Below are 26,189 nucleotides of genomic sequence, written 5' to 3'. Positions count from 1 at the left end.
TAAAACAAGTTTATTCTGGCAAACCCACTCCCTAATATTCTCCAAATCTCCTTGTAAAGCTTGCTGTACCTGTTGAACCGATTGTCCTGCTGCATAAATTGTAGTATCATCTGCAAATACAGTAGCTTGAGTTTCAGCTAGGGCATAGGAAAGGTCGTTGGTATATATTAAATAAAGAAGTGGCCCAAGGCAGCTGCCCTGCGGTATTCCACAGTTTAAAGCATGAGGGGAAGAAAATGAACCATTGATATAGGTGGACTGTTTCCTGTCAGTTAGATATGACTGTACCCAATTCAATGCTACCTCCTTAAAGCCATAATGCATTAATTTTGTCAAAATTATCTCATGATCCACTAAATCAAATGCTGCACTGAAATCTAAAAATAGTACCCCCACAAACTTGCCATTATCCATAGCATTGAGCCACTGGTCAGTCATGTCAACCAATGCAGTGGTAGTGGAATGATTTTTGCGATAAGCATGCTGATTGGCTGTAATCAGATCATTATTTTCCATGTACTCCCATATTTGTCTACTCACAATACCCTCCAATATCTTACTGAGTGTAGGGAGTAGACTAATTGGTCGACTATTGGCAGGAGTAGCGGGTTCTTTGCAGTCTTTTGGAATAGGACAAAGTTTAGCATGCTTCCATACATTTGCAAACATCCCCTTTTCCAGTGACCAATTAAATATGTATCTCAGTGGAACTGCAATCTGGGGAGCAGCACAGCGAAGCAAAAAATTGTCCATAAGATCATAACCTGTAGATTTCCCATCAGGTAATGACTTCAAAAGGTTTAACACCTCCTCCACTGACACCGTTTGCAGACTAAAAGAGCAGATCTTGTTGCTCATAATATGATCATCAATCCATTGGACAATAGCTTGTTTGGAAGAATGTATGTTTACATTGTTGCTCAGTAAATTAATTTTCTTTGTGAAAAAATCTGCAAAATGATTGGCAATATCAACTGGTTTTGTTATTATTCTCCCGTCAACCTCCACACTAGATGGGCATGATGAGATAGATGTACCAAGTAAACCCTTAACTGTATTCCATACCTTTTTAGAATCATTTTTACAATCAATAAAAGCATTGTTGAAAAATAACTTTTTTTTCCTTCGATTCAATTTAACTACATAATTACGAAATGTTCTATAATTCTGTTCATCAATTTCTAGTTTTGACTTGGCTGCTAAGACTTTTAACATATTTCTTTGAGAAAAAGCCTCACCCAGTTCATCATCAATCCATGGAGATGGACGTGCACCAACTGTACTCTTTCTTATAGGGGCATGATGGTCCATAACCTCAGTGAGCAAATCAATAAAACATTCTGTAGCGTGATTTAAATCATCCTCTAGATAAATCAGCTCCCAGGGTACAGCAGCCAAATCATTTAGAAATAGCTCATAATTAAATGTTTTAAAATTTCTCTTGACCACAATCCTTGGGGGTTTCTTTGGAACCTTGGTGTTCATGGTTACGGTCACAATATTATGGTCTGTCCAGCCCACTGGCATTGATCTGGCTTTTAAGCATTGCGATGGTATATTACAGAAAATCAGATCAATGCATGTGTCTGAACGATGACCCAACTTAATTGATGATCTAGTAGTATCATTAACCATTTGTTTCAAACCACAGTTCATAGCATATCTCATCAATTTTGTTCTATTCAAATTATTGTGATCCTTCCAATTTATATTAAAATCACCCAAGATAAATACATCTCTGTTGCTATCTGTGGCCTTGTCAAACCCAGTGCATAAGTCATCCAAATAGGACACCTTAGAGCTAGGAGGTCTGTACACACATCCCACCAATATGGCTGCCTGGTGAGGCAGATGTACTTGAGCCCATAGTGCCTCTACTTGACATACATTAAGGTCATCCCTCCTCTTAAAAGGTATCTGATTCTGAATATACAGTGCTACACCCCCACCATTCCTATTCCTGTCCCTTCTAAGTAGACTATATCCATGAATGTTAATTTGCCCATCATTTACAGATGCATCTAAATGCGTTTCGGTCAAGGCCAAAATATGAATGTTATTTATCTTGACCAAGTTAAAAACCTCATGTATTTTGTTAGGAAGGCTACATACATTAACCTGAGCTATATGCAACCCTTTCCTTGTCAAGTGAAGATCAATAGAGAATGTATTCGTTATAGTTTAAGTTGTCATGATACACTACAACATACAAACTCAAATTTGAACATTAAATTAAAATAGCCAGGGAGTAACTCTAGAGTCCCGATACAATTGCCCGTTGATATAAAGTTTATCCATCACCATGGAGACTCGTTGATTCAGGCAACGTTTTTCCTTCATGATGGGATATAGTTTTTTTCTCCTTTCATTGATCTCGGTGGGGAAGTGATCATTCATTCCAAAATCAGTGTTTCTGAGTTCTCTGCCCATGTTCTTCGTCATTTCCTTTTGCTTAATTTTGTCAAAACATGCAATAATAGCCCGTGGCCTATTTCCAGAGGTCTTACCTATTCTATGGACTCTGGAGAAAGTTACATCACGCACAACATCAGTGGGCAGTTTTAGTTGAGTTGACATAAAATCTCGGACTGTGTCCTCACAGCCTCTGCTGTTGTCATTCTCCGGTATCCCTGAAAATATGAGATTGTCCCGCATTGATCGACACTGTACATCAATCAAGGTTTCTTTAAGTTGTTTGTTCTCCCTTTGCACCACCTCCACCTTGCTATGAATAGAGTCTACAGTACCTTTCATCCCTTTGTACCACCTCCACCTTGCTATGAATAGAGTCTACAGTACCTTTCATCCCTTTGCACCACCTCCACCTTGCTATGAATAGAGTCTACAGTACCTTTCATCCCTTTGTACCACCTCCACCTTGCTATGAATAGAGTCTACAGTACCTTTCATCCCTTTGTACCACCTCCACCTTGCTATGAATAGAGTCTACAGTACCTTTCATCTCCATGTTCTCTTTCCTTAGATCATCAATCTGACGTTGGCTGAATTCTAGACTAGCACATAATGCATTGATGTCCTCTCGTAATATATCCAAGATATCAAGTTTGGCAAGCCTTTCATTGATGGATTTCAACAAGTCAACATCCATATCTGTAAACCTCTCCCCACTCGCCACACGCGCCCTCTTACTAGGGGATGGTTTGGTTCCATCGTTGATACCAATTGTCCAACCTGATTTTGGTTTGTTTTGTTGATTGGGTTGGTTGTCCTTAACAATGCTTGAGTCCTCCGAAGCTAGCGACATGTTTCTAAGAGTTCGTAAGTATCTCTCGTCAATGAATCGTTCAAGCTCTTCAATGGATTCTGAATCATCCAGCGTGTTTACAGACAAAGTTTAACAAACAAACAAATTGTTCAGCTGCGTGAGTTGAGAGAAAGGAAAATGATGTGGATATATTGAAGCAACATCTCAAGACATCAGTCAGGAAGTTAAAGCTTGGTCGCAACTGGGTCTTCCAAATGGACAATGACCCCAAGCATACTTCCAAAGTTGTGGAAAATGGCTTAAGGACATCCAAGTCAAGGTATTGGAGTGGCTATCACAAAGACGTGACCTCAACCTATAGATAGTTTGTGGGCAGAACTGAAAAAGCGTGTGCGAGGAAGGAGGCCTAGAAACCTGACTCAGTTACACCAGCTCTGTCAGGAGGAATGGGCAAAAAATCACCGAACTTATTGTGGGAAGCTTGTGGAAGGCTACCCCAAACATTTGACCCAAGTTAAACAATTTAAAGTCAATGCTACCAAATACTAACTGAGTGTATGTAAACTTCTGACCCACTGGGAATGTGTTGAAAGAAATTAAAGCTGAAATTAATCATTCTCTCTACTATTATTCTGACATTTCACATTCATTTCACAACTCTTTGGCTCAATATACACCACTCTCCCTTACCTGTAATCTTCTAAAAAATCGAATCTCTGGTCCTGCTTCATAATCTCGGATTGCATAGTTGCTCCTGTGCAGAATAGATCCCAGGCTCCCTAGCACTATAAAGTCGCTTGTCATCTTCAGGAAAATAACCATATCGGCTAGACGTCCACCAATATCTTGGCACCCGGAACAAGGATAACATTTCAACCTCTAAACAGTAGCCTGAAGCTCTTCTATAGAGCTAGGGTCAAGAAAGGAGAAAAGCATCCTCTTACACTTGCATGCAATATACACTGAGTGTAAAAAACATTAAGAACACCTTCCTAATATTGAGTTGCACCCCCCCCCCGCCCTCAAGACATCCTCAATTCATCAGTGTATAGACTCAAGAAGGTGTTGAAAGTGTTCCACAGGGATGCTGGCCCATGTTGACTACAATGCGTCCCACAGTTGTGTCAAGTTGGCTGGATGTCTTTTGGGTGGTGGGCCATTCTTGATACACACGGGAAACTGTTGAGTGTGAAAAATACAGCAGTGTTGCAGTTCTTGACACAAACTGGTGTGCCTGGTATCTTCTACCATACCTCGTTCAAAGGCACTTAAATATTTTGTCTTCCCATTTGCCCTCTGAATGGCACACATACACAATCCATGTTGCAATTGTCTCAGGTTAAAGAAGGATTGTTAAGCCTTGTCTTCTCCCCTTCATCTACACTGATTTTAACTGGATTTAACATGTGACATCAATAAAGGATCATAGCTTTCACATGGATTCACCAGGTCAGTCTATGTCATGGAAAGAGCAGGTGTTCATAATGTAGAGCAGGTGTTCATAATGTAGAGCAGGTGTTCATAATGTAGAGCAGGTGTTCATATTGTATGTTTGTTATTTTGCAGTCTACTTCTGAATTAAACTGCATTTATTAATTTAACTGCATCACTTTAGATAATTTGCCCCTTGGAGTGTTTAGCAAATGTTACATTTGTTCAACAGACCTTTTAACAAACAGGTATGTATCATGCCACACAGTTGAGTCCCTCTCAGATGTAAAAGTGTGATCATTTATCACTTGATTTGAGAGGCTGGCCTTTTGTATTAGCACAGAGACTTCAGCACTTACCTCATCACAAGATACACTTCACTAGGCTTCAACAATAAGATAATGAATTAAGTATCTCCCATGGTTAATTAATCTGCCTCTTAGATGTATTATCATACCTAAATCATTAATTTGTGAATATTTCAGTTTTTTCATTGTATCTCTTACAGTACACAAACTGTGAGGGTACATAAAATACAATGATGGCATGATTTGTATGATTGGGAAAAAACAAAGAGACGTGGCTCAGGCATTTCTTTTTATAATAAGAATTCACAAAGACACAAATCTGCAGAACAACAAAAACTCTCATAGAACGTAGTCACAATGTATGGTCGACATACAGGGCATTAGGCTTACCTCAAAACACATGGCATTGTTTTAAAAGAGTCTGATCTCTAGGAGGCGTGTGAAACAAATCCTAGTGACGTAAAACACTTGACACCAGAGCCACACCCAGATGTTAGTTGTGTCAGTCAATAGCACTCTGTTAGTTTTGTTTTTCGTAAACTAACAGTCACTCTTTACTCCCACCCTCCCCCCTACTTGCACTGCCTTTGCTCATAGATACTTTATTGAGGACAGATGTGTTTTGTCCCACCTAGTTTAAGATGAATGCACTAACTGTAATTCACTTTGGATTTGAGCAACTGCTAAATGACTGAAATGTAATGTAAAAAGTACTGACAATTTATATTAACATGACATTTATAATGAAGACGCATTACACTAAAAAGGTTTATCCAATGTTGATGATCTCCCAGTTTCTTGCAAAACGGATATTCGTCTTGAATTTTTTTAAATATGAGATCCTTATGTTTTAATGCTCAACACAAGAATGGAAGCAGCAATTGGTTTTACATGTAATGAATTAAAGAAGCCTATGTCAGAGGAACAGTCTCCAATTGGTTTTAGCCTAACCTTATAGGCCTATGCCTACCTCATAGATGTTTTTATTTCAGGTGTTATTGAATTATTCATCCATTTGATGCAATACATTTGTATTTATTTGCATTTATTTATTTAATGATTTTATTTCATCTTGAGTATGTGGTATTTAATTAGGCTGTTTATGAATTTTATATATTCATTTATTTATATACACTGCTCAAAAAAATAAAGGGAACACTTAAACAACACAATGTAACTCCAAGTCAATCACACTTCTGTGAAATCAAACTGTCCACTTAGGAAGCAACACTGATTGACAATAAATTTCACATGCTGTTGTGCAAATGGAATAGACAACAGGTGGAAATTATAGGCAATTAGCAGGACACCCCCAATAAAGGAGTGGTTCTGCAGGTGGGGACCACAGACCATTTCTCAGTTCCTATGCTTCCTGGCTGATGTTTTGGTCACTTTTGAATGCTGGCGGTGCTTTCACTCTAGTGGTAGCATGAGACGGAGTCTACAACCCACACAAGTGGCTCAGGTAGTGCAGCTCATCCAGGATGGCACATCAATGCGAGCTGTGGCAAGAAGGTTTGCTGTGTCTGTCAGCGTAGTGTCCAGAGCATGGAGGCGCTACCAGGAGACAGGCCAGTACATCAGGAGACGTGGAGGAGGCCGTAGGAGGGCAACAACCCAGCAGCAGGACCGCTACCTCCGCCTTTGTGCAAGGAGGAGCAAGAGGAGCACTGCCAGAGCCCTGCAAAATGACTTCCAGCAGGCCACAAATATGCATGTGTCTGCTCAAACGGTCAGAAACAGACTCCATGAGGGTGGTATGAGGGCCCGACGTCCACAGGTGGGGGTTGTGCTTACAGCCCAACACCGTGCAGGACATTTGGCATTTGCCAGAGAACACCAAGATTGGCAAATTCGCCACTGGTGCCCTGTGCTCTTCACAGATGAAAGCAGGTTCACACTGAGCACGTGACAGACGTGACAGAGTCTGGAGATGCCGTAGAGAACGTTCTGCTGCCTGCAACATCCTCCAGCATGACCGGTTTGGCGGTGGGTCAGTCATGGTGTGGGGTGGCATTTCTTTGGGGGGGCCGCACAGCCCTCCATGTGCTCGCCAGAGGTAGCCTGACTGCCATTAGGTACCGAGATGAGATCCTCAGACCCCTTGTGAGACCATATGCTGGTGCGGTTGGCCCTGGGTTCCTCCTAATGCAAGACAATGCTAGACCTCATGTGGCTGGAGTGTGTCAGCAGTTCCTGCAAGAGGAAGGCATTGATGCTATGGACTGGCCCGCCCGTTCCCCAGACCTGAATCCAATTGAGCACATCTGGGACATCATGTCTCGCTCCATCCACCAACGCCACGTTGCACCACAGACTGTCCAGGAGTTGGCGGATGCTTTAGTCCAGGTCTGGGAGGAGATCCCTCAGGAGACCATCCGCCACCTCATCAGGAGCATGCCCAGGCGTTGTAGGGAGGTCATACAGGCACGTGGAGGCCACACACACTACTGAGTCTCATTTTGACTTGTTTTAAGGACATTACATCAAAGTTGGATCAGCCTGTAGTGTGGTTTTCCACTTTAATTTTGAGTGTGACTCCAAATCCAGACCTCCATGGGTTGATAAATTGGATTTCCATCGATTATTTTTGTGTGATTTTGTTGTCAGCACATTCAACTATGTAAAGAAAAAAGTATTTAATAAGATTATTTCATTCATTCAGATCTAGGATGTGTTATTTTAGTGTTCCCTTTATTTTTTTGAGCAGTATATTTCATTTTGATTACTTTGGTCCTCCACATTGTAAGGGGGCCTTTACTTTATTTATAAGGAGGTCGTGAGAAAATGGGCATGAAGAGGGGACCAGGAAGATGGCGGAAGTGGATGGTGAGTTCAAATCAAGCAGTGTGTTGAGCAAATTTGTAGTAACGAAAATTGGAACAAAAAGGAAATTGTGTAAAATTGGAGTGGAGGGTACGTGTGTGAATGATAATGAATTGCTTCTTGTTGGGATGTGTTTGAGTAAGGATGCATATGTGGGAAGCCTGTTTGAGGTGTCAAATGGTGACGTTTGCGCTTGGAAAAGTGGAGTCTGTCAGAGTGACCAGCAGTGGTTTTATTTTGATTCATTGTATTTTTGAAAAGCAGAAGAAGATTGCAGTGGGCCTCAAAAGAATCCAGACAACAGAAATTATGTTTTTTGAACTTTGGAGTAGAGCACCCGTTAAAGGAGTCATCTCAGGGGTGTTGATGGATGTTCAGGTTGAATACCTAAGGAGAATTCCTGGAGTGGGTGGTGCCCGATGTCTGACCCACTGGCTGAATGGAGAAAAATAAGAAAGCCTGTCGGTCCTGTTGTTTTTTGATGAAGAGCAAATACCTATGCATGTGAAGCTTGGTTATGTAAAATATGCCGTAAGGGCTTTCGTCCCCAAACCACTGCAGTGTAAGAATTGTAAAGGATTTGGCCATGTTTCAAGTGTGTGCAGACAGAGTATACTAAAGAACAGTGTGCAGAAGGATGACGGTGTTGCAATTGTGATGGGATCATGATCCTGAGTTCCTGGAGTGCCCTGTAAGGGTGAAGGAGATTGAGGTGGCAAAAGTTTGAGTGGTCAATCTAATCTCCTATGCAGAGGCGATTTAAAATAATTGAGAAAACAAGTGATGTTAGTGACGATATGGTAGTGGATACACCACAGCTTGTAGTAAATGTTTGTTGCCAGGCAAAATATACCCTGTGTCTTAAAAAGGTGGATTTTGTTGCGTTCATTGCCATAGTTATAAACTGTACAGCACAAGTCTCAAAGAAGTCTAAGGAACCGGACAATATTGTGGCTGCGGCAAAACATTTTTGTGACTTAAGGATTTCACGTCTGAAGACTTGCAAACGGTACTGGCGTCGGAAGACCCGCTCTCCCAGGTTCCCCTTGAGCCTGTGTAGGAATCAGATATGTTTAGTTTTTTTTACAGAAAAGTTGTTTGATATAGTTTATTGAATAATTTTTTGGGTATTTTGTTCATTTTTTGGGGGAATGCTGTTTACATCCCGCATAGTAGGTTGTAGTCTATCACAGTGCCATCCGTTTTGTTACCAAAGCGCCTTATACCACCCACCACTGCGACCTGTATGCTCTAGTCGGCTGGCCCTCGCTACATATTTGTTGCCAGACCCACTGGCTCCAGGTCATCTATAAGTCTATGCTAGGTAAAGCTCCGCCTTATCTCAGCTCACTGGTCACGATAACAACACCCACCCGTAGCACGCGCTCCAGCAGGTATATCTCACTGGTCATCCCCAAAGCCAACACCTCCTTTGGCTGCCTTTCCTTCCAGTTCTCTGCTGCCAGTGACTGGAACGAATTGCAAAAATCTGAGCAGCTAACCGATCGCTGTAGCTGTACATAGTCCATCTGTAAATAGCCCACCCAATCTACCTACCTCATTCCCATATTGTTTTTATTTACTTTGCTGCTCTTTTGCACACCAGTATCACTACTTACACACCATCATCTGCTCATCTATCACTCCAGTGTAAATCTGCTAAATTGTAATTACTTTGCTACTATGGCCTATTTACTATGGCCTTACCTCCTCATGACATTTGCATACACTGTATATATACTTTATTTTTTTTCTATCGTGTTATTGACTGTACACTTGTTTATTCCATGTGTAACTCTGTGTTGTTGTTTCTGTCGCACTGCTTTGCTTTATCTTGGTCAGGTCGCAGTTTGTAAATGAGAACTTGTTCTCAACTGGACTACCTGTTTAAATAAAGGTGAAATAAAATAAAGGTGGCGGGATGCACATTACATTGTGCGATTGCCAATAAACCAGAGAAGAAATTGGCATGAACCACTTTTGGTAGCATAAGGGCCAATGGGGGCTTTCAAGAGGTTATCCCCTTCCCCCCTTCGCATGAACGACTATGGTATATCCCAACTACATCGATTATCTACCTCGTCGTCGCAACAATTCGTTTTCAGCGTCGTAGTAGTCTACTGTGTGTGAATGGTAGGCCACATCAGTCAACGATGTAGTACTGGCAGAAGAGAGAGTTAGTAGCAGATGTCGGTGCTTGGATATGAGACATAATAAAGCGACCGTGGAACCGAAAGCTGGCTTCATCAATCATGAAGCAGTTAGTTGAATGAGGTTGTAAGTCTATCTAACTGGCTAACTATTCCAACACAAAAGACTTCCACAGCGATGGAGGGTCTACCCCGGGTTTTGTTGCTTCCATTCTCGGGTCCTGTATCTACCGATTTAGAATTCTCTGTTCTTTTGGATCGGAATTAGCGTTATTTTCGTTCTAAACAACATCCACTATGTCGGATCCAAGTTGCTGGACCGCAGTGCCAATCCAAAACAAGTTGCATTTTGTATCAGGATCGATGCTAAAACGATCAAAAAGGTAGGGTGATATTAGCTATTTAGCCAAACTCAACGGAAACAAATTATTGACATTTTTAATGTGTTTGTATTGTTATTTTTTTGTTGTTGCTTTTTTCTTGTATTGACCTGGCGTTCTCAGACGAGTCTCTGTAAGAACACGTCTATGGTGCAGATGTCCATCACAGGTGGACACATTGACCGCAACTTTGTTTGCATTGTGTCCATTGCACACGTTCAGAAACAATGTAGTACAACTTTTCTCGTTACATTGTAACTGATAAAATAGCTGATGTTGACGCGTCATTGGCTCATTCATTTGCTGTCGGTATTGTTGTCATACGCTGTCTTAACCCACTTGTTTTTGTTTCAGAGGGTGCAGCTAGGTAAACGTGATCAGTGCATAGTGAATATTTATCGTTTTCTACAGTACAGTTATGGAAAGGTGTTTAAGTCTTTTATACTGTTTGTTATAACGAGAAGGGAACAAAATTGGTATTTTTTTATTTTTTATAATAATCTAACTACGCCTACAGTCTGTGAGATTCAAAACAATGATACTATGCAGAATAAGCATATTCTTGTTTCACGTGGCATTTTGTGTTGTTCAATGCTGTGCAAACCATCCTAGATCTAGTATCTACTCCTTATTGGTCACTATGTCACCATATTATGTCCTTTATATTATCCCTTATTGGTCACTATGTCACCATATTATGTCCTTTATATTAACCCTTATTGGTCACTATGTCAACATATTATGTCCTTTATATTAACCCTTATTGGTCACTATGTCACCTTATTATGTCCTTTATATTATCCCTTATTGGTCACTATGTCACCTTATTATGTCCTTTATATTAACCCTTATTGGTCACTATGTCAACATATTATGTCCTTTATATTAACCCTTATTGGTCACTATGTCACCATATTATGTCCTTTATATTAACCCTTATTGGTCACTATGTCAACATATTATGTCCTTTATATTGACCCTTATTGGGCCCCTTCTGCTCAAATCGAGGAGATGATTCACTTGACTCCTCCTCCTAGTCTTTATAATAAACTGTCTGTCTCTCCTGTTGATACACAAGGCCAATACTCAAAGTGAAATGCATGTTTCCCCCCTCATATTTTGTTGCTTCATAGTTAACAAAAGCCATTTGCAATTGTGTTGGTTTTGGTTATATTGAAGTTTTGAAGATCATCGTAGGACCCAGGCAACAGTCCCTATTAAATACTCAATCACCCTTTTGTTTTTTACAAAGGCCTGTCCTGTTACTTATGGCAAGTATTGTTGCTGCCTTTCATAGCTAGTAACATGCTTTAAAAGCAGTGCATTTTCACAATAGAAACAAACCCGTTTTTGATTCTCTTTTTTTCCACTCTATTCATAGACTGGTATATTTGTAGTGCTTAAATACCTTTTTATGGTGTCACTTGTTCGTCATGTTTGACAAACGTGTTATTACTCTGTCCTTTTGTGTTCCAGCCCTGTAATTAATCCCCACAAGTGTCAGTCTCTAGTCATCATAGGTTTCCGGGCACAGCAGCTCAACAACAACACGATGCCAATACTTTTTGACGGGGCATAGCAGAGCTGCTTTGGTATACTTCTTAATGGCAGGGTGTAGCATGGCAGAGACTGTGAGAATGGTAGACTGATTACAGTAGATGGCAGGGTAATGGCAGTAATGGCAGGGTGTAGCATGGCAGTGACTGTGAGAATGGTAGACTGATTACAGTAGATGGCAGGGTAATGGCAGTAATGGCAGGGTGTAGCATGGCAGTGACTGTGAGAATGGTAGACTGATTACAGTAGATGGCAGGGTAATGGCAGTAATGGCAGGGTGTAGCATGGCAGTGACTGTGAGAATGGTAGACTGATTACAGTAGATGGCAGGGTAATGGCAGTAATGGCAGGGTGTAGCATGGCAGTGACTGTGAGAATGGTAGACTGATTACAGTAGATGGATGGATGAAGGCCTTGAGTAGGTCACATCAATTATTTAGGTGTTGTGATATTGGTTGAGGGTAAATGCTCTTTGGCCTCTGGTTTGTTTCAGTCGAAGCAATAGGTGTGTGCCTCTAGTCCTATTGCAATCTGTAATAGTAGTCTGTAAGGCTCTCTGCAGGTACTGAAGACTGGACAGAATGTTCGTGGACGCTACTGTCCTCCCTTTTTTCCATAAAATATTTTTCTCTCAGTGCTGCTCTTCCCTTCTGTGTAGGTTGTCTAGCCTGCTAGTAGTTCATGACGTCTGGATTTGGGCTATAAATCCTCAGTTGTTGCAGCCTGGTTTGGCAGTGTTAGCCTGAAGGTTGTATAACAGAGGGCATCTAATCATATGCCAAAGTTTATTTTCTCAAAGTGTCTTGAACTATTCCCATTGTTATTTACAAAGTGGAACTAACTTGTGTTTTTTAAGTACTGCAAGATGGTTGACTTAAGTGTTTTGTTGTAGTTGGTGACTGACATCTCTGTTCCTGTTTGTGTTTCACAGTTGCCGGAGCAGCAACAGGAAGAGTCTTGGAGTGGGGACACCGTCTCCCACTCTGTCACGCCCTCTCTCCCCACTCTCCGTCCACACCGGTAAGAACCATATAAACCATCACAGGAACAGAAGTTTGTCTCCAACATATTATTTTTGTGGCCTGCACTACACTGGGTAGACCTATGACCTCCCATTGACACGTTTGAATGTTTCAGAGTTGGCTGTACTACTACGACATAGCAGAAAAACCAACCCCTTCACTGCAAATATAAATATTTTGGATTTGTCACACTACCTGTTTGGGTCTCAGTTTTTGTAGATTTATGCTGTGCTGATTGTAGAAAGGAAGGAAGAGAAATGAATCTTATTGGGTAGGAGAAAATTCAGTAAAGTGGTTGGTTTTTGTGTTTCCCCTCAGCATTTGAATCAATGGGAGTGTATATCACTCGTAGTTTTCAAGCAGGTGCACCCTATGAATAGATTTCTGTACTAGGGCCTACATGCCAGACATGTGCAGACACACTCTCTTTCAAGTTCAATTATGTTGAGGCTTATCTTATTAGGTGGCACAATTAAACATTAATTTGGTTTACAGTTGCTTAATTGGTATCAAACCGCTCTCATGTTAATGAACTTTTGTGTCTTGAGTACAAAACAATCCAGTCACTGTCAAAGACAAACTAAATTCTACTTGACAACGGCGCATAGACTCCTCTCGATTAATGCCCTTTGATGGTCACTGCTGCTTTGTTTGGCACCCTACACCAGACCTATTTGAGATATTATTCAGTCTAGCTACTTGCAGTAGCTGAGACGTGCTTCCCTCCATAGAGGTTGCTTCATCGTTATTCAAAATATTAGAAAAAAGGGTTTTTCTACAAAGCTTGAATGACTTATTCTTGTTATCCAAGCTTAGTTTAATGTAATGATGGTAATCATCCCTTGTTTTTTCCAGCTGCCAGCAGTCCCCTAGACAGCCCCCGGAATGTATCCACCTGTGCCTCCCTCAACTTCGCATTCGCTCGCAGGTATTTTGGGACCCTGCTACACTTAAGCTCTGGATGTTTATTTGTGTGGGTTTGTACGAATTCTAAGGGCCATTTTCCTCTACCTTCAGATCATACTTACTCTAGAGTAGTAGCCCAGTCTTTCTCCACTCTTGCACCTGGTCCTCATTCCTTGAAAACCATTTCCGTTAATCAAACACAGAAAAGTGTTTTGTTATTGATGGAGCGACCAGTGTCGTGGCACGCACGAGAGGTCGAGAAACAGTCGGCTCTAATTCCTCCCCTTCAGCATTTGCTTGCTCGCGTCCCTCTTGCCATTTTAATGTGGGTTTAGCAATGATGTCACACTCGATGCTCTTCTCTGTCCTGGCACCCAAATGGTGGAACAAGCTTCCCCCTAACGTTAGGGAAGTGTACTGTACAACACTAACACTCACGCTTGTCTTTTCTTTCTAGCACTAACTTTGTTGATAGATGCTTTATTGAGGAAACTTTTACTTACAATGATTGTGATGTTTTTTTCCTCCTAGCAACCTTAAGATGAATGCACTAACTATACTGTAAGTCACTCTGGATAGTAGCGTTTTAACTGTTTTCAACCCATCTGCTAACCTCACAGCAAGAGGCTTTCCGGTCCAGTGTGTGTCCATACAGTAGGACACATTGATGTAGCTGTGTGCAGTAGCGGTGTGTGGGTAAAATCACTGGGGAAGCCAATCCAGGCAAAAAAGCCATATTACAAGATACAGTACCAGTCAAAAGTTTGGACACACCTACTCATTCAAGGGTTTTTCTTTATTTTTACTATTTTCTACATTGTAGAATAATAGTGAAGACATCAAAACTATGACATAACACATGGAATCATGTAGTAACCAAAAAATTGTTAAACAAATCAAAATATATTTTAGATTCTTCAATGTAGCCATCCTTTCCCTTGATGACAGCTTTGCACACTCTTGGCATTCTCTCAACCAGCTTCATGAGGAATGCTTTTCCAACAGTCTTGAAGGAGTTCCCACATACTCACCCTACTTGTAGAGAAACACCAATGCCATCCTCCTCTCTTTCATGTTGACAAAACGGTGTATGACTCTGTCATACAGTACAGGCATTTATTTTTTGTTGTCCTAGGCTACCTGGCTAAAATGCTTGCTCGCTAGCCTAACTTCCTTTGATGGACAACTTTAGCTTGTTCACCAGTGGTGGAAAAGTAGTCAGTTGTTATACTTGAGTAAAAGTAAAGATACCTTAATAGAAAATTACTCAAGTGAAAGTCAGCCAGTAAAATACAACTTGAGTAAAAGTGTATAAGTATTTGGTTATAAATATACTTAAGTATCAAATGTAAATGTAATTGATAAAATATACTTAAGTATCAAAAGTAAAAGAAAAATCATTGCAAATTCCTTAAATTAAGCAAACCAGACAGCACAATGTTCTTGTTTTTTTTATTTATTTACGGATAGCCAAAAGCACACTCCAACACTCATATTATTTACAAACGAAGCATTTGTGTTTAGTGAGTCCGTCAGATCTCTACACATAGAGAGAGAGAAGGGCACTTTTTCACTTGCTTGTATACTTCTGTGAGATGCATTCAGCCTGTTGCGAAATCAGAGGCAGTAGGGATGACCAGGGATGTTCTTTTGATAAGTGTGTGAATCAGACCATTTTCCTGTCCTGCTTAGCATTCAAAATGTAACAAGTACTTTTAGGTGTGAGGGGGAAAAAGTATGGATTCAAAATTACATTATTTTCTTTAGAAATGTAGTGAAGTAAAAGTTGTCAAAAATATAAATAGTAAAGTACAGATACTGAAAGAAAACTACTTAAGTAGTACTTTAAAGTATTTTTACTTAAGTACTTAACTACAGTGGCGTAAACGTTAGCCTTCTACATCTAGTTACTGTGCATATTGCACTTCCATCCCCTCAGGCCAGGGGCACAATGTATGAATTTATGGTTGGCTCAGAATCACCTTTATAATCATTGGCCAGTATGGAGAATTTAAGTAAAACTACAAGTCCAAATCCTTATCTCCAACCATTGCTAATTTAGGAAAGGGACAGTTTTAGCTGGCTAGCTAGCCACCAGAGGACAACAAAACAAAGAAATGCAAGAATTCAAATAATTCTGTCAGTATTGCTCTCGATGTGATGTGGTTGGAGTGAAGTCAAATCCAGACTGGCTTCCCTCAACACATTTTTTTGGTGCACCAGGACCATTCACAGGTAAGCTCACTCAGTTTAGCTCAATGCTGATTGGCTATTATTTTATGCTTTTTTTCAAGGGAGGCCAAATGCTTGCTGTCTTCCCTTGCATTCAAAGCAACAGGCGGCAACAATATCATACTCTTTTTGACCGACAGAATCAGATAAATGGCCTACACATAGAGAAGGGCACTTTTTCACTTGCTTGTATACTTCTGTGAGATACATTCAGCCTCGTGCCAATTAAAGGAAAGTTATGAAACATTGAGAGATGAAAATACATAATTGAATGTAATTTCTTTCTTGGTACATTTCTTGGGGAATCCTGGCTTCCCTTGGCATCCATGAATACGTGCTCGTGTGTGTGTGTGTGTGTGTGCGCAAAGATGTATAAATATAAAGTAAATGACTGTTGATGTCTTTACAATGCGTTTGATAGCGGTTGTCGTAATGTTCAACCAAGAACTGCTCAATCCTTTAAGCTGGAGCGATTTTGCTTTAAGTAGGCTTTCATCTGATCCTCTTCAAAACCACATTTGGCCAGCAGTGTGCTTGCAGTTACTCAACATCCCTTTATTCACGACCCTGGATTTTCCAGTGCAACCTGTGAACACTTAGATTCCTGATGGCAACAACCATCTCTGATTTACAATTAAGACACATCACATTATTGGTTATGCAAATCTAGAGAAATGTGATATTTCTTAACCCCAGATGTGATAGGAAAAGACATGGTTTTTATACAATGTCTCTGGAAATGGGCTGAAAAAGAACTCCATTGGTTTAATGCCCCTTCAAATGTCAGTGACCCATATCCCTGGTGATTACAGTAGAAAGAACGAAGGTGCTATGCCCATTTCTTTGCTCTTTAAATTGGTGTTGGGCTAGACAAATTAAGACTGACACATTAGCCAATTGTGTCAGACTTTTTGTCAAATGAAATGTCACAGGTCAATGGCTCACTATCACAGTCATGTTTGGTCAAAGCATGAGACTGTAGAGAGATGTAACAGTTCAAAATGTTCACCATCTCTCCTGCTTCTCTCCTGCTTCTCTCCTGCTTCGCTCCTGCTTCTCTCCTGCTTCTCTCCTGCTTCTCTCCTGCTGTCGTGACCTCAGCCACATGGCTCGCACTGACAGGTAGTTCTTTCGCTCATCCTATTGTCCTTCATGCTTTTCTCATGCCCTGCTTTAAATTGATAACCACATTTCCTCAAACCAAAATATAAAATCCCCTTTTATTTCATCAGCCCAGATGCACTGTGACACGTGCATATTGATTACAATAAACATAATCCCTCAATGCATATTACATGAACAACAAAGTAATAAGACACAGCAAAGCGTTGTAGGGCGGGGACGACATAATGTGTTATAAGGGAGTTTGGGATATGATATGTAAATATACAAGGTTACATAATGCGTGTGTCCGTTTTTCACTAGAGCGGAAGGCAGAAGATGGTCGCTGGCGTCCCTCCCTTCTTCCGGCTACGGAACCAATCCCCCCAGCTCTACCGTCTCTGTAAGTCTCTAAACCTAACCCCACTCCGCTCCCACAGGGGCCATATAAAACTGCAGTTTCACAACACCACATATACCATTAAACAAGATATGAATAGGATTATATACGGTATACATCTGAGGCTGACAATGTATGTACACTGACCATGTGACCAGACAGGACAAACCCTGACTGGAATCATCATCTGTCTGAATGAGCCATCATGTATGCCTCCTAGCCTGTGGTGGATAATGTCCATAGGACATGCATGTATTAAGTGTGACGTGATGGGCTAATGTTCTGTATTTGTGTTCGTAATATGATTTGATGCTTTCGAAGAGCGTTATCAATGGTCTGGTGCCTTAGTGGTTCGCACTCAAATACCCTCATCTTATATTTTTCTTACCCTGTGAATATTGTTAGTAGTTATGCATTAACATAATCATCAGAATAAGGTTAAGTTGTGTGAGTATTCTATAAGAGAGAAAAAAGTGTGGGGGCTCTATAGCAGTGGAGTCTCCTCCTCCTCCAAGGAAGGGGAGGACCACTGCTCTATTGCGATTGATGAGAGATTAGGACTCTGCTCTTCATATGTCTCAACAAACCCTAAACAAACTCCTCTGCTCACACATCCACCAGCATCCATGTTTCTGACAGACTAACTTGGTTCCTTTTCCCCTCTAAATTTCCTGCGTGACACTATGTCTAGCCATCTTGTCTCAAGAGGACCACAATGGAAATAAGTCCCAGACTTTGTTATCCTCCATGATTTTACTCATGTACATGTATGGCTTTTTCAAGTTTCATGTGTGCTCGTTTTTTAAATGGTCTAATTAATAAACTAAAGTACAGAGTAGGAGAACGACATGAGACAAAGTGAAAAATCTAAGGTCTCCATTCTGTAGGAGAAATATGGTGAGTTGAGAACAGACCGTGTGTTCCTCCATTGCTAGGGAGTTTAATGAGGTAAAACTCGGCACATGCGGCGAGGTCAGACTGGGACAATAGGCCTGTCAGTGGTCCTCCGTGACCTCTTTATGTGCAGGCAGAAAAGGGACATCACTGCTATTCAGGACTCATGGGGCGAAAAATTGGACAGATTGCCAGGAGTGGCCAGTGTGTGCTTTTCATCAAATAAAAAGATTGACAAAAAGAATGTGCTCAGCCTCAATAGCCGCAAGAAAAAATAACTGTTCTCTTGTCCTAAATACGATACCGATCCTCCATCTTTCAGGATAAAGTGTTGGCTTTTGAATTTTAAAATCTGATGTCAAACACAGTTCTCTTAGTGGGATAATAGTGTCAGTGGGATAATGTGTTGATTTTTTTGAGTGGGCATTTACCTAGACCAATGGAACCCTTGAACAATATGTAACACATCCCTGTACTTCTTTTTCTCCAGTCCTCCTCCTCCTCCCAGGAGCGCCTGCACCAGCTGCCCTACCAGCCCACTCAAGACCAACTCCACTTCCTGTTCAAGCACTTCCGCAGCTCGGAGAATGTGGCCGACGAGGAAGTGCGACCCTCACCGTTCATCCGCCCTCGCTCCCACAGCCTCAGGTAGCCGCCCGTTACCCCTCGCCTGAACTGTAATGAACCGCCCGTTACCCCTCGCCTGAACTGTAATGAGCCGTCCGTTACCCCTCGCCTGAACTGTAATGAACCGCCCGTTACCCCTCGCCTGAACTGTAATGAGCCGTCCGTTACCCCTCGCCTGAACTGTAATGAGCCGCCCGTTACCCCTCGCCTGAACTGTAATGAGCCGTCCGTTACCCCTCGCCTGAACTGTAATGAACCGCCCGTTACCCCTTGCCTGAACTGTAATGAGCCGTCCGTTACCCCTCGCCTGAACTGTAATGAGCCGCCCGTTACCCCTCGCCTGAACTGTAATGAGCCGTCCGTTACCCCTCGCCTGAACTGTAATGAGCCGTCCGTTACCCCTCGCCTGAACTGTAATGAGCCGCCCGTTACCCCTCGCCTGAACTGTAATGAGCCGTCCGTTACCCCTCGCCTGAACTGTAATGAGCCGCCCGTTACCCCTCGCCTGAACTGTAATGAGCCGTCCGTTACCCCTCGCCTGAACTGTAATGAGCCGCCCGTTACCCCTCGCCTGAACTGTAATGAGCCGCCCGTTACCCCTCGCCTGAACTGTAATGAGCCGTCCGTTACCCCTCGCCTGAACTGTAATGAGCCGCCCGTTACCCCTCGCCTGAACTGTAATGAGCCGCCCGTTACCCCTCGCCTGAACTGTAATGAGCCGTCCTTGAACAATAATAATAATAATGTGCTATATTATCCAAATTAGATTTAATGCATCATCACCTTACGTTCGTTTTTGTGCAGGTTTTTTGTTTTATTGTCAGACATGGGAAGTTACTACATGCAAATTGGTACTTCCAAAACAAGAGAGAGCCTAGGTGTGGACTAAACTTGAGTCAGTGGAGGGTTTACAGTGGAGCATGCCAGCGATCCTGCTTGTGCAATCCAACCCTGCTGCCAGTATTGACCAAATATGGTCATTCCTGTATTCAAAGTAAAGCAAAGTATTTTGTATTTGCCAATATTCAACATGCCTCAAGTTGACCTCTGGCTAAAATCACTACTGGGGTTGGGCGGTATTCAGATTTTCATACCATTCCTGTACCAGGTAGCCTAGCGGTTAAGAGCGTTGGGCCAGTAACCGAAAAGTCACTGGTTCGAATCCCTAAGCCGGCAAGGCAGTCAACACTGAAGTTTTAATTTATTATTATTTTTTAAATCTAAAGTAACAAAGTAAAACAGGAAATGAGCTTGGAAGTAAAATAACGTGTTGATTTAGATATTTTGAAGGGATTATATTTACATTTTTTGTCAAAATGGTGCACAATCACTTTTCCACAATGAATCTTAGTGGGATGATCATTTTTGCCACCCACCCAATAAGAACGGCCGAGCTCTATCAGTCCATTTGGTTGGATTGGAGTAATAGAAATTGACCAGCTTCATGTCCTTTTCTGTTGTAGCCCCGGAAGAACAATGGGTTCATTCGATAATGAGGTCGTCATGATGAACCATGTTTACAAAGAACGTTTTCCTAAGGTATGTCATGTTGTCTTCTCCCCCTTTTTTGTACAGGAGGCAATGTCTGTTTGTATTTGCAATAATCAGAACGCTTACGCGCTCTGATCTTGCGTAACAAGTGCTTTGGTGTGTGTTTGTGAATGTGTGTTGTCTTTAGGCCACAGTGCAGATGGAGGAGCGCTTGCTGGATGTCGTCACTGCCTGCTCCCCAGACAGCACCCTCCCACTGTCTGACGGCGTACTGGGCTTCATCCAGCACCAGCTGGTGGAGCTGGTCCGAGACTGTCTGGACAAGTCCCACACGGGCCTGGTCACCTCGCGCTACTTTGTGGAGCTGCAGGATAAACTGGAGAAGCTGCTCCATGAGGTGGGATGTCCACAAATGTCTTTGCGTCTGGGTTTAGCAATGTGATTGATAAATATCTTAAATTCAACAATGTGATCGATAAATATCTTCAATTCAACAATGTGATCAGCCGATAACTGTCCATGATATTGATAGATATCTTAGATTCAGCAATGTGATCAGCCGATAACTCTCTCTTGAGTCTGTTCCCTCAGACTACCCATTGTTTAATGATTTGCATGATTTGCTTAGGATTCTACTGCTACTTTTTGCACTTACTAAGCTGTCTAAAGTTAAATATTCATGGGTTGTCCTTATTCGTTTCTAAAGAGGTTATGGATTTTTTCTCAAAGGTTAAGACCGAAGGAATGAAAAAAGAAAGACCATAGTCTGGTATCAGAGGGAAAAGTTGATGGCATTTAAATAATTCCTGAGGGATCTTCTGGCTTCTGTCCTTTAGCTTCGGTTCACTGTTCAGTGACTCAGTGAGCAAAGCCTCATGCCAACACTGACAATGAACTTTGCCTGTTACATCACTTCCTCCCCTCATTGATTCTGCTGTCTGTCTAGGGAAGCATCAACATCATTAAACTGTCCATATACATGTAGACACAACCCTACCATATTAGTGCTGCTGCGTATAAATGAACTACTTGTTCCTCAGTTAAACATTCAAATGTGATAGCGCTGAATCAAGAGGAATTGATTGAGCCTGGGCCAAGAGAAACGAATGGCTAGACAGTCTCAAGCTCTAAAGCGCACAATAGATTTGGAAATGGAATTTCCCCATAATTGGTAGTGCGACTTATTCAGAACTCAGTGTTGCTCTCACCACTCTAACCCGAGCAGACAGTTTGCCTTGAAGCCAAACTCACTTAATGTAATGTGTGGTAAATAGTTAGTTGTCCTCTTTTTGTGTTTGTCTGTACACTGACAGCTGTCCAGAGACTTGCCCCTGACCTTAAAGGACACCGCAGCAATCGCCAATGCTATTCTGCCTCTTGATCCTCGTGAACTAGAACATGATTATAATGCTTATATTGGGTTTCCTATACTGATGCATAGTGTAAGGGCTTAAGAACTATTGGCTTCCTGATTTGTGTACTGGAGAACAATCTATTCTCTGGAATTGATCATCCACTGAAGTATTTTCTAACAAGCACAAGTGTAATTTCTTCCCTTGAAGGCACCAAAGAGATTTGAAGAGAAACTGCACTGTGTGGTCCTGTCTATGAACAACCCCTAGCAGCTAGCTCCTTCCCCCTTGGCATTTGGGTGGAATTATTGCCATATTACGTACGCTTATCCAGTCCTCAGATATACAGAGGTGCCTACCCACTGCGCACAGATGTCTATTCCACGTTGGTTCAATTGTAATTTCATTGAAATGACATGGAAACAACGTTGATTCAACAAGTGTGTCCCCAGTGGGTCAGGGTTAGCGCCCTCAAACTCAACTCTGGATCTCGAAACCAGTTCCACTGCGTTTTTTTCATTGTTCCACTCTAATAAGGGACTGATTTAGACCTGGGACAATGGGTGTAATTAATTATCAGGTGGAACAGAAAATCAGCAGGGTCCAGACCTCGTAGGGTAAGAGTTGAATACCCCTGGGCTAGGGTTTCTTTCTGGACAGGACCTATCTCTGCAAGAAATCCATTCTATGATCATTCTGCATGTAGCTAGGTTGTTTTGTTAGCTTTAATGCTATGGGGTTGTGCTCTTTCTATGGTGAAAGATGTGAATAGGCTTTTCTCTTTTTGATCTCTCTGTGTCTTCAACAAAGTTGATAATCTCCATGTTATGCTCTGTTGAAAAGCCGACAACATTTTGTCTTTGCATTTCAGGCGTACGATCGCTCAGAGAGCGAGGAGGTATCCGTCATCACCCAGCTGGTGAAGAAGATTCTCATCATTATATCCCGACCGGCGAGGCTGCTCGAGTGCCTGGTGAGATGGAGAGAAAGTCTCATTCTGATTGAAAATGAGAGTGATTCTGTTGAGAGTGATGGAAAGCAGTCTCTCTTAATCTGTTGTGTCGCTTGGGGAATGGAAGGTTTTTAAGCCACTGCATCGCCAATAAGCTCTTTCATGGCTAGGTGATTTTATTCACCTTAATCTAATTTAATGGGCCTTGGATGTAATTGGCAGGAATTTGACCCGGAAGAGTTCTATCATCTGCTGGAGGCAGCCGAGGGTCATGCCAAAGAGGGCCAGGGCATCAAGACGGACATTCCACGTTACATCATCAACCAACTGGGCTTGACTCGCGACCCCCTCGAAGGTATTGGTACATCTTTTGCCATAACATTGACCTGCATTTCCCACACTTGAGGCAGACATCCAGAACCAGTCAACATCATGTTCAATCATATCTTTCTCCCCTGCTCTTTTAGATATGGTACAGCTTGAACAGTCTGCTCCGTCAATGACAGTGAAATTTGATGAGTCGGTGGAGGTAAGGAGTTAGCCGGCCTGAGAGAGCCTGCAGAATAAATTCAATTAACAATATAGGTCCTGATAGCAGCTTTGTTTACATGACTTAATTTAGTAGTCTGGCTATATAATCATACCTGTGCCAGTCGGATAATAAGTCCCCGGGCACCTTCTTTTATAACGTGAGCCTCCTAATTTGTCATGACTTGACTTTAACATTAATCTGAAGACTGTTATCTATTTACCTAAATATGTTTAATTGTTATCCAATTAAATTAATCATGTAACAATTAACTCATTAGGATCTGGGGCACCACGAGAGCGGTTCTTTAAAGAATTACCATCTCCCGAATTAAACTCTAAAGGTCTTTACCTATCACATCTATAAATACATTTTAGTCATTTAGCAGACGCTCTTATCCAGGGCGACTTACAGTAGTGAATGCATACATTTCATAAAAAAATATGTATCATATCATAATTCTGAACTGTTGTAACCTCCTTGCATCTGCAAAAACCTGAGCCTTATGATTCAGTACTACACAAATTGGTTTATTTATTTATTTACTAGCTAAGTAAATGGTAAAACAGAATAAACATACACACTTAATAGGTTAAAAACAGGTCCCTAGCGGAATTACAACAATATGGCTGCTTGTTACAAAAGAGATGGAGGGGGGGGGGGCAGAGAGGGACAGAGACACTTAACCTTAGTACATTTAGAAACTACTCATTTACTGTAATCATATACTTTGCACATGAACCGCCGCCCCCTTTGAGTAAGAAATCATGAATGTATTTACGTGAAATGCCATATCTATCTCGTTGGACAGGGCCTTGGAAGGCTCTGATTGCCCGAAAAATGGTTCCAACAACTCTTACTGTTGTCTTCTCTCTAGTTGTCCGGTATCCAGTGACTTGTCATGTAGTCCTGAACAGAACTACAGAATTGGCTTTCCTTCCATTTGCGCCTGAAGATGCTTCTTTGAAGATAGGCTAGCCAGCCGTGTCGATGGTTCCCAGTGGGGTGATGAGAGTAGTGTAATACAATGGTTTGAACAGAGTAGTAGAATGGTCCAACTTAAATTCACTTTCGAAGATACTTTACTTAGGACAGCTAATCAGCCGTACCAGTGATTGTCCAGGAGGTGAGTTTATCGTCTCTACCTCGTGTTGAGATTCAGAGTTCAGACCACTTTAAACGTGAGCTGCAGCTCTACATCTCTCTGGTCTAGTATGTTAATTTCTTAACCCATCATTTTATACAGTTTGTTCGAAAGGGCGGTTCCGTCAGGCTGACACTCTCTGAGCTCACTCAGGGGCGTGACTTGTCACTGTTCAAAGTTTATGTAAAACAATGATCTCTTATGGATCCTAAAATCACATCCCTCACTTAACAAAAACACTTTAATCTTTTTTCATATTACATGCACAACACATCGGATGGAAACTTGGTACATGTATTGGGTATACTTTCCAAGTTAAAGTATTTCCTTTATAACATTTTTAATGACACCACAAAATAACAAACACTATGACATTAGTGTTCTATAGATTGCCTCTGACCATTCCCCACATTCTATGTTAGAAATATTGTTCCAGTATTCGCTTTTGAACGTGGTAGAGTTTTGGTGGGAAAAGTCTCTTGAAACAAAGGCACATTCCTTTGGTGAATTTGGAGATGGAGACCTGAATCTTCTCCTTCTGATTTACAACAGAACGCGAGCTGTTAATCCCAACCAGTTCCATCCTCTGCACGTGAGAGGGGGTCTGGTTGAAGTTATTCATTTCAAACCTGATCTGACCTGTTTGGATTCTCATGGACAGTCATGACACTTCTCTTGTTGTTTGCAGCAGAATAAGTGTCCACAGACCCCAACGCGAAGGAAACCACTGGAGAGTGACTTTGAAACCATCAAGCTCATCAGTAATGGAGCTTATGGGTAAGTGCTAAACAGGCAGGTGGTTAACCACACTAATAACTAAAAACACAACTCCCAATTAGCTATTAGCATACATGCATTTACTCTAAATCAATGCACTCAGCAATAGTCAGTTAAAGGTTGAAGTTAAAAGGTCAACTGTAGACTTATGTCATGATTGGTAAACATTTAGAGAACTACTGAAAAAATTGACTACACTTCCACTGACTATGAATGAACCTACCCCTGTAGTCATGGCTTATCAATGTGGAGGTCTTGTATGACCATGGCTCTTGTCCTGTGGCGGTTGGCAGGGCTGTGTACCTGGTCCGTCACAGAAACACCCGGCAGCGTTTCGCCATGAAGAAGATCAACCGGCAGAACCTAGTCCTGAGGAACCAGATCCAGCAGGTGTTTGTGGAGCGGGACATCCTGACCTTCGCCGAGAACCCCTTCGTGGTCTCCATGTTCTGCTCCTTTGAGACACGACGCCACCTGTGCATGGTGATGGAGTATGTGGAAGGTAATGTCATATGATGATCTACCCCAAGACTGATATGTTTATCACGACTCCCTCGTTTATCATGTTTCTAAAAGAGGCGGACTGAATGAAAAAAGTTGGAACGGTGAATGTGTTCCACCCATGATTTCTCGTAGCTGAAGCATAATGGTTGGTTATCTCTTGCAGGTGGGGACTGTGCCAACCTGCTGAAGAACATGGGCCCCCTTCCTGTGGACATGACCCGGATGTACTTTGCTGAGACTGTGCTGGCCTTAGAGTACCTTCACAACTACGGTATCGTCCATAGAGACCTCAAACCTGACAAGTGAGTACAGAACCAGCTTTAGTCTTTACACAGCTGAAGTTGAAGAAAGTGTAGTTTGAACATTTCTCTCCATCCCCC

At 41.8% G+C, this 26,189-nt stretch overlaps 1 protein-coding gene across 5 annotated transcripts in view; it reads left to right on the top strand.

Moving 5' to 3' along the window:
* LOC115151678 (microtubule-associated serine/threonine-protein kinase 3) overlaps positions 1-26,189 on the top strand; it is a 57,410-nt gene that overhangs the window by 12,656 nt on the left and 18,565 nt on the right. The window contains exons 1-14 of one of the 5 annotated variants that reach the window (XM_029695817.1): positions 9,915-10,324; positions 12,810-12,898; positions 13,756-13,828; positions 17,140-17,160; positions 17,464-17,542; positions 18,924-19,081; positions 20,524-20,599; positions 20,739-20,948; positions 22,775-22,876; positions 23,078-23,210; positions 23,323-23,384; positions 25,217-25,305; positions 25,599-25,807; positions 25,973-26,111. In XM_029695817.1, coding sequence (XP_029551677.1) covers positions 10,239-10,324; positions 12,810-12,898; positions 13,756-13,828; positions 17,140-17,160; positions 17,464-17,542; positions 18,924-19,081; positions 20,524-20,599; positions 20,739-20,948; positions 22,775-22,876; positions 23,078-23,210; positions 23,323-23,384; positions 25,217-25,305; positions 25,599-25,807; positions 25,973-26,111 — 1,526 coding nt within the window. In that variant the 5' untranslated portion in view covers positions 9,915-10,238. Of the gene's footprint in view, positions 1-9,914; positions 10,325-12,809; positions 12,899-13,755; positions 13,829-17,139; positions 17,161-17,463; positions 17,543-18,923; positions 19,082-20,523; positions 20,600-20,738; positions 20,949-22,774; positions 22,877-23,077; positions 23,211-23,322; positions 23,385-25,216; positions 25,306-25,598; positions 25,808-25,972; positions 26,112-26,189 lie in introns of those variants that run through there. The other 4 variants (XM_029695815.1, XM_029695814.1, XM_029695818.1 and 1 more) reach the window with 4 other exon arrangements.

This window comes from Salmo trutta, chromosome 17 (genome assembly GCF_901001165.1).
Source record: "Salmo trutta chromosome 17, fSalTru1.1, whole genome shotgun sequence".
NCBI classification, from domain to species: domain Eukaryota; kingdom Metazoa; phylum Chordata; class Actinopteri; order Salmoniformes; family Salmonidae; genus Salmo; species Salmo trutta.
The sequence above is the reverse complement of the archived record's forward strand: the minus strand, read 5'-3'. Positions and strand labels throughout refer to the sequence as shown.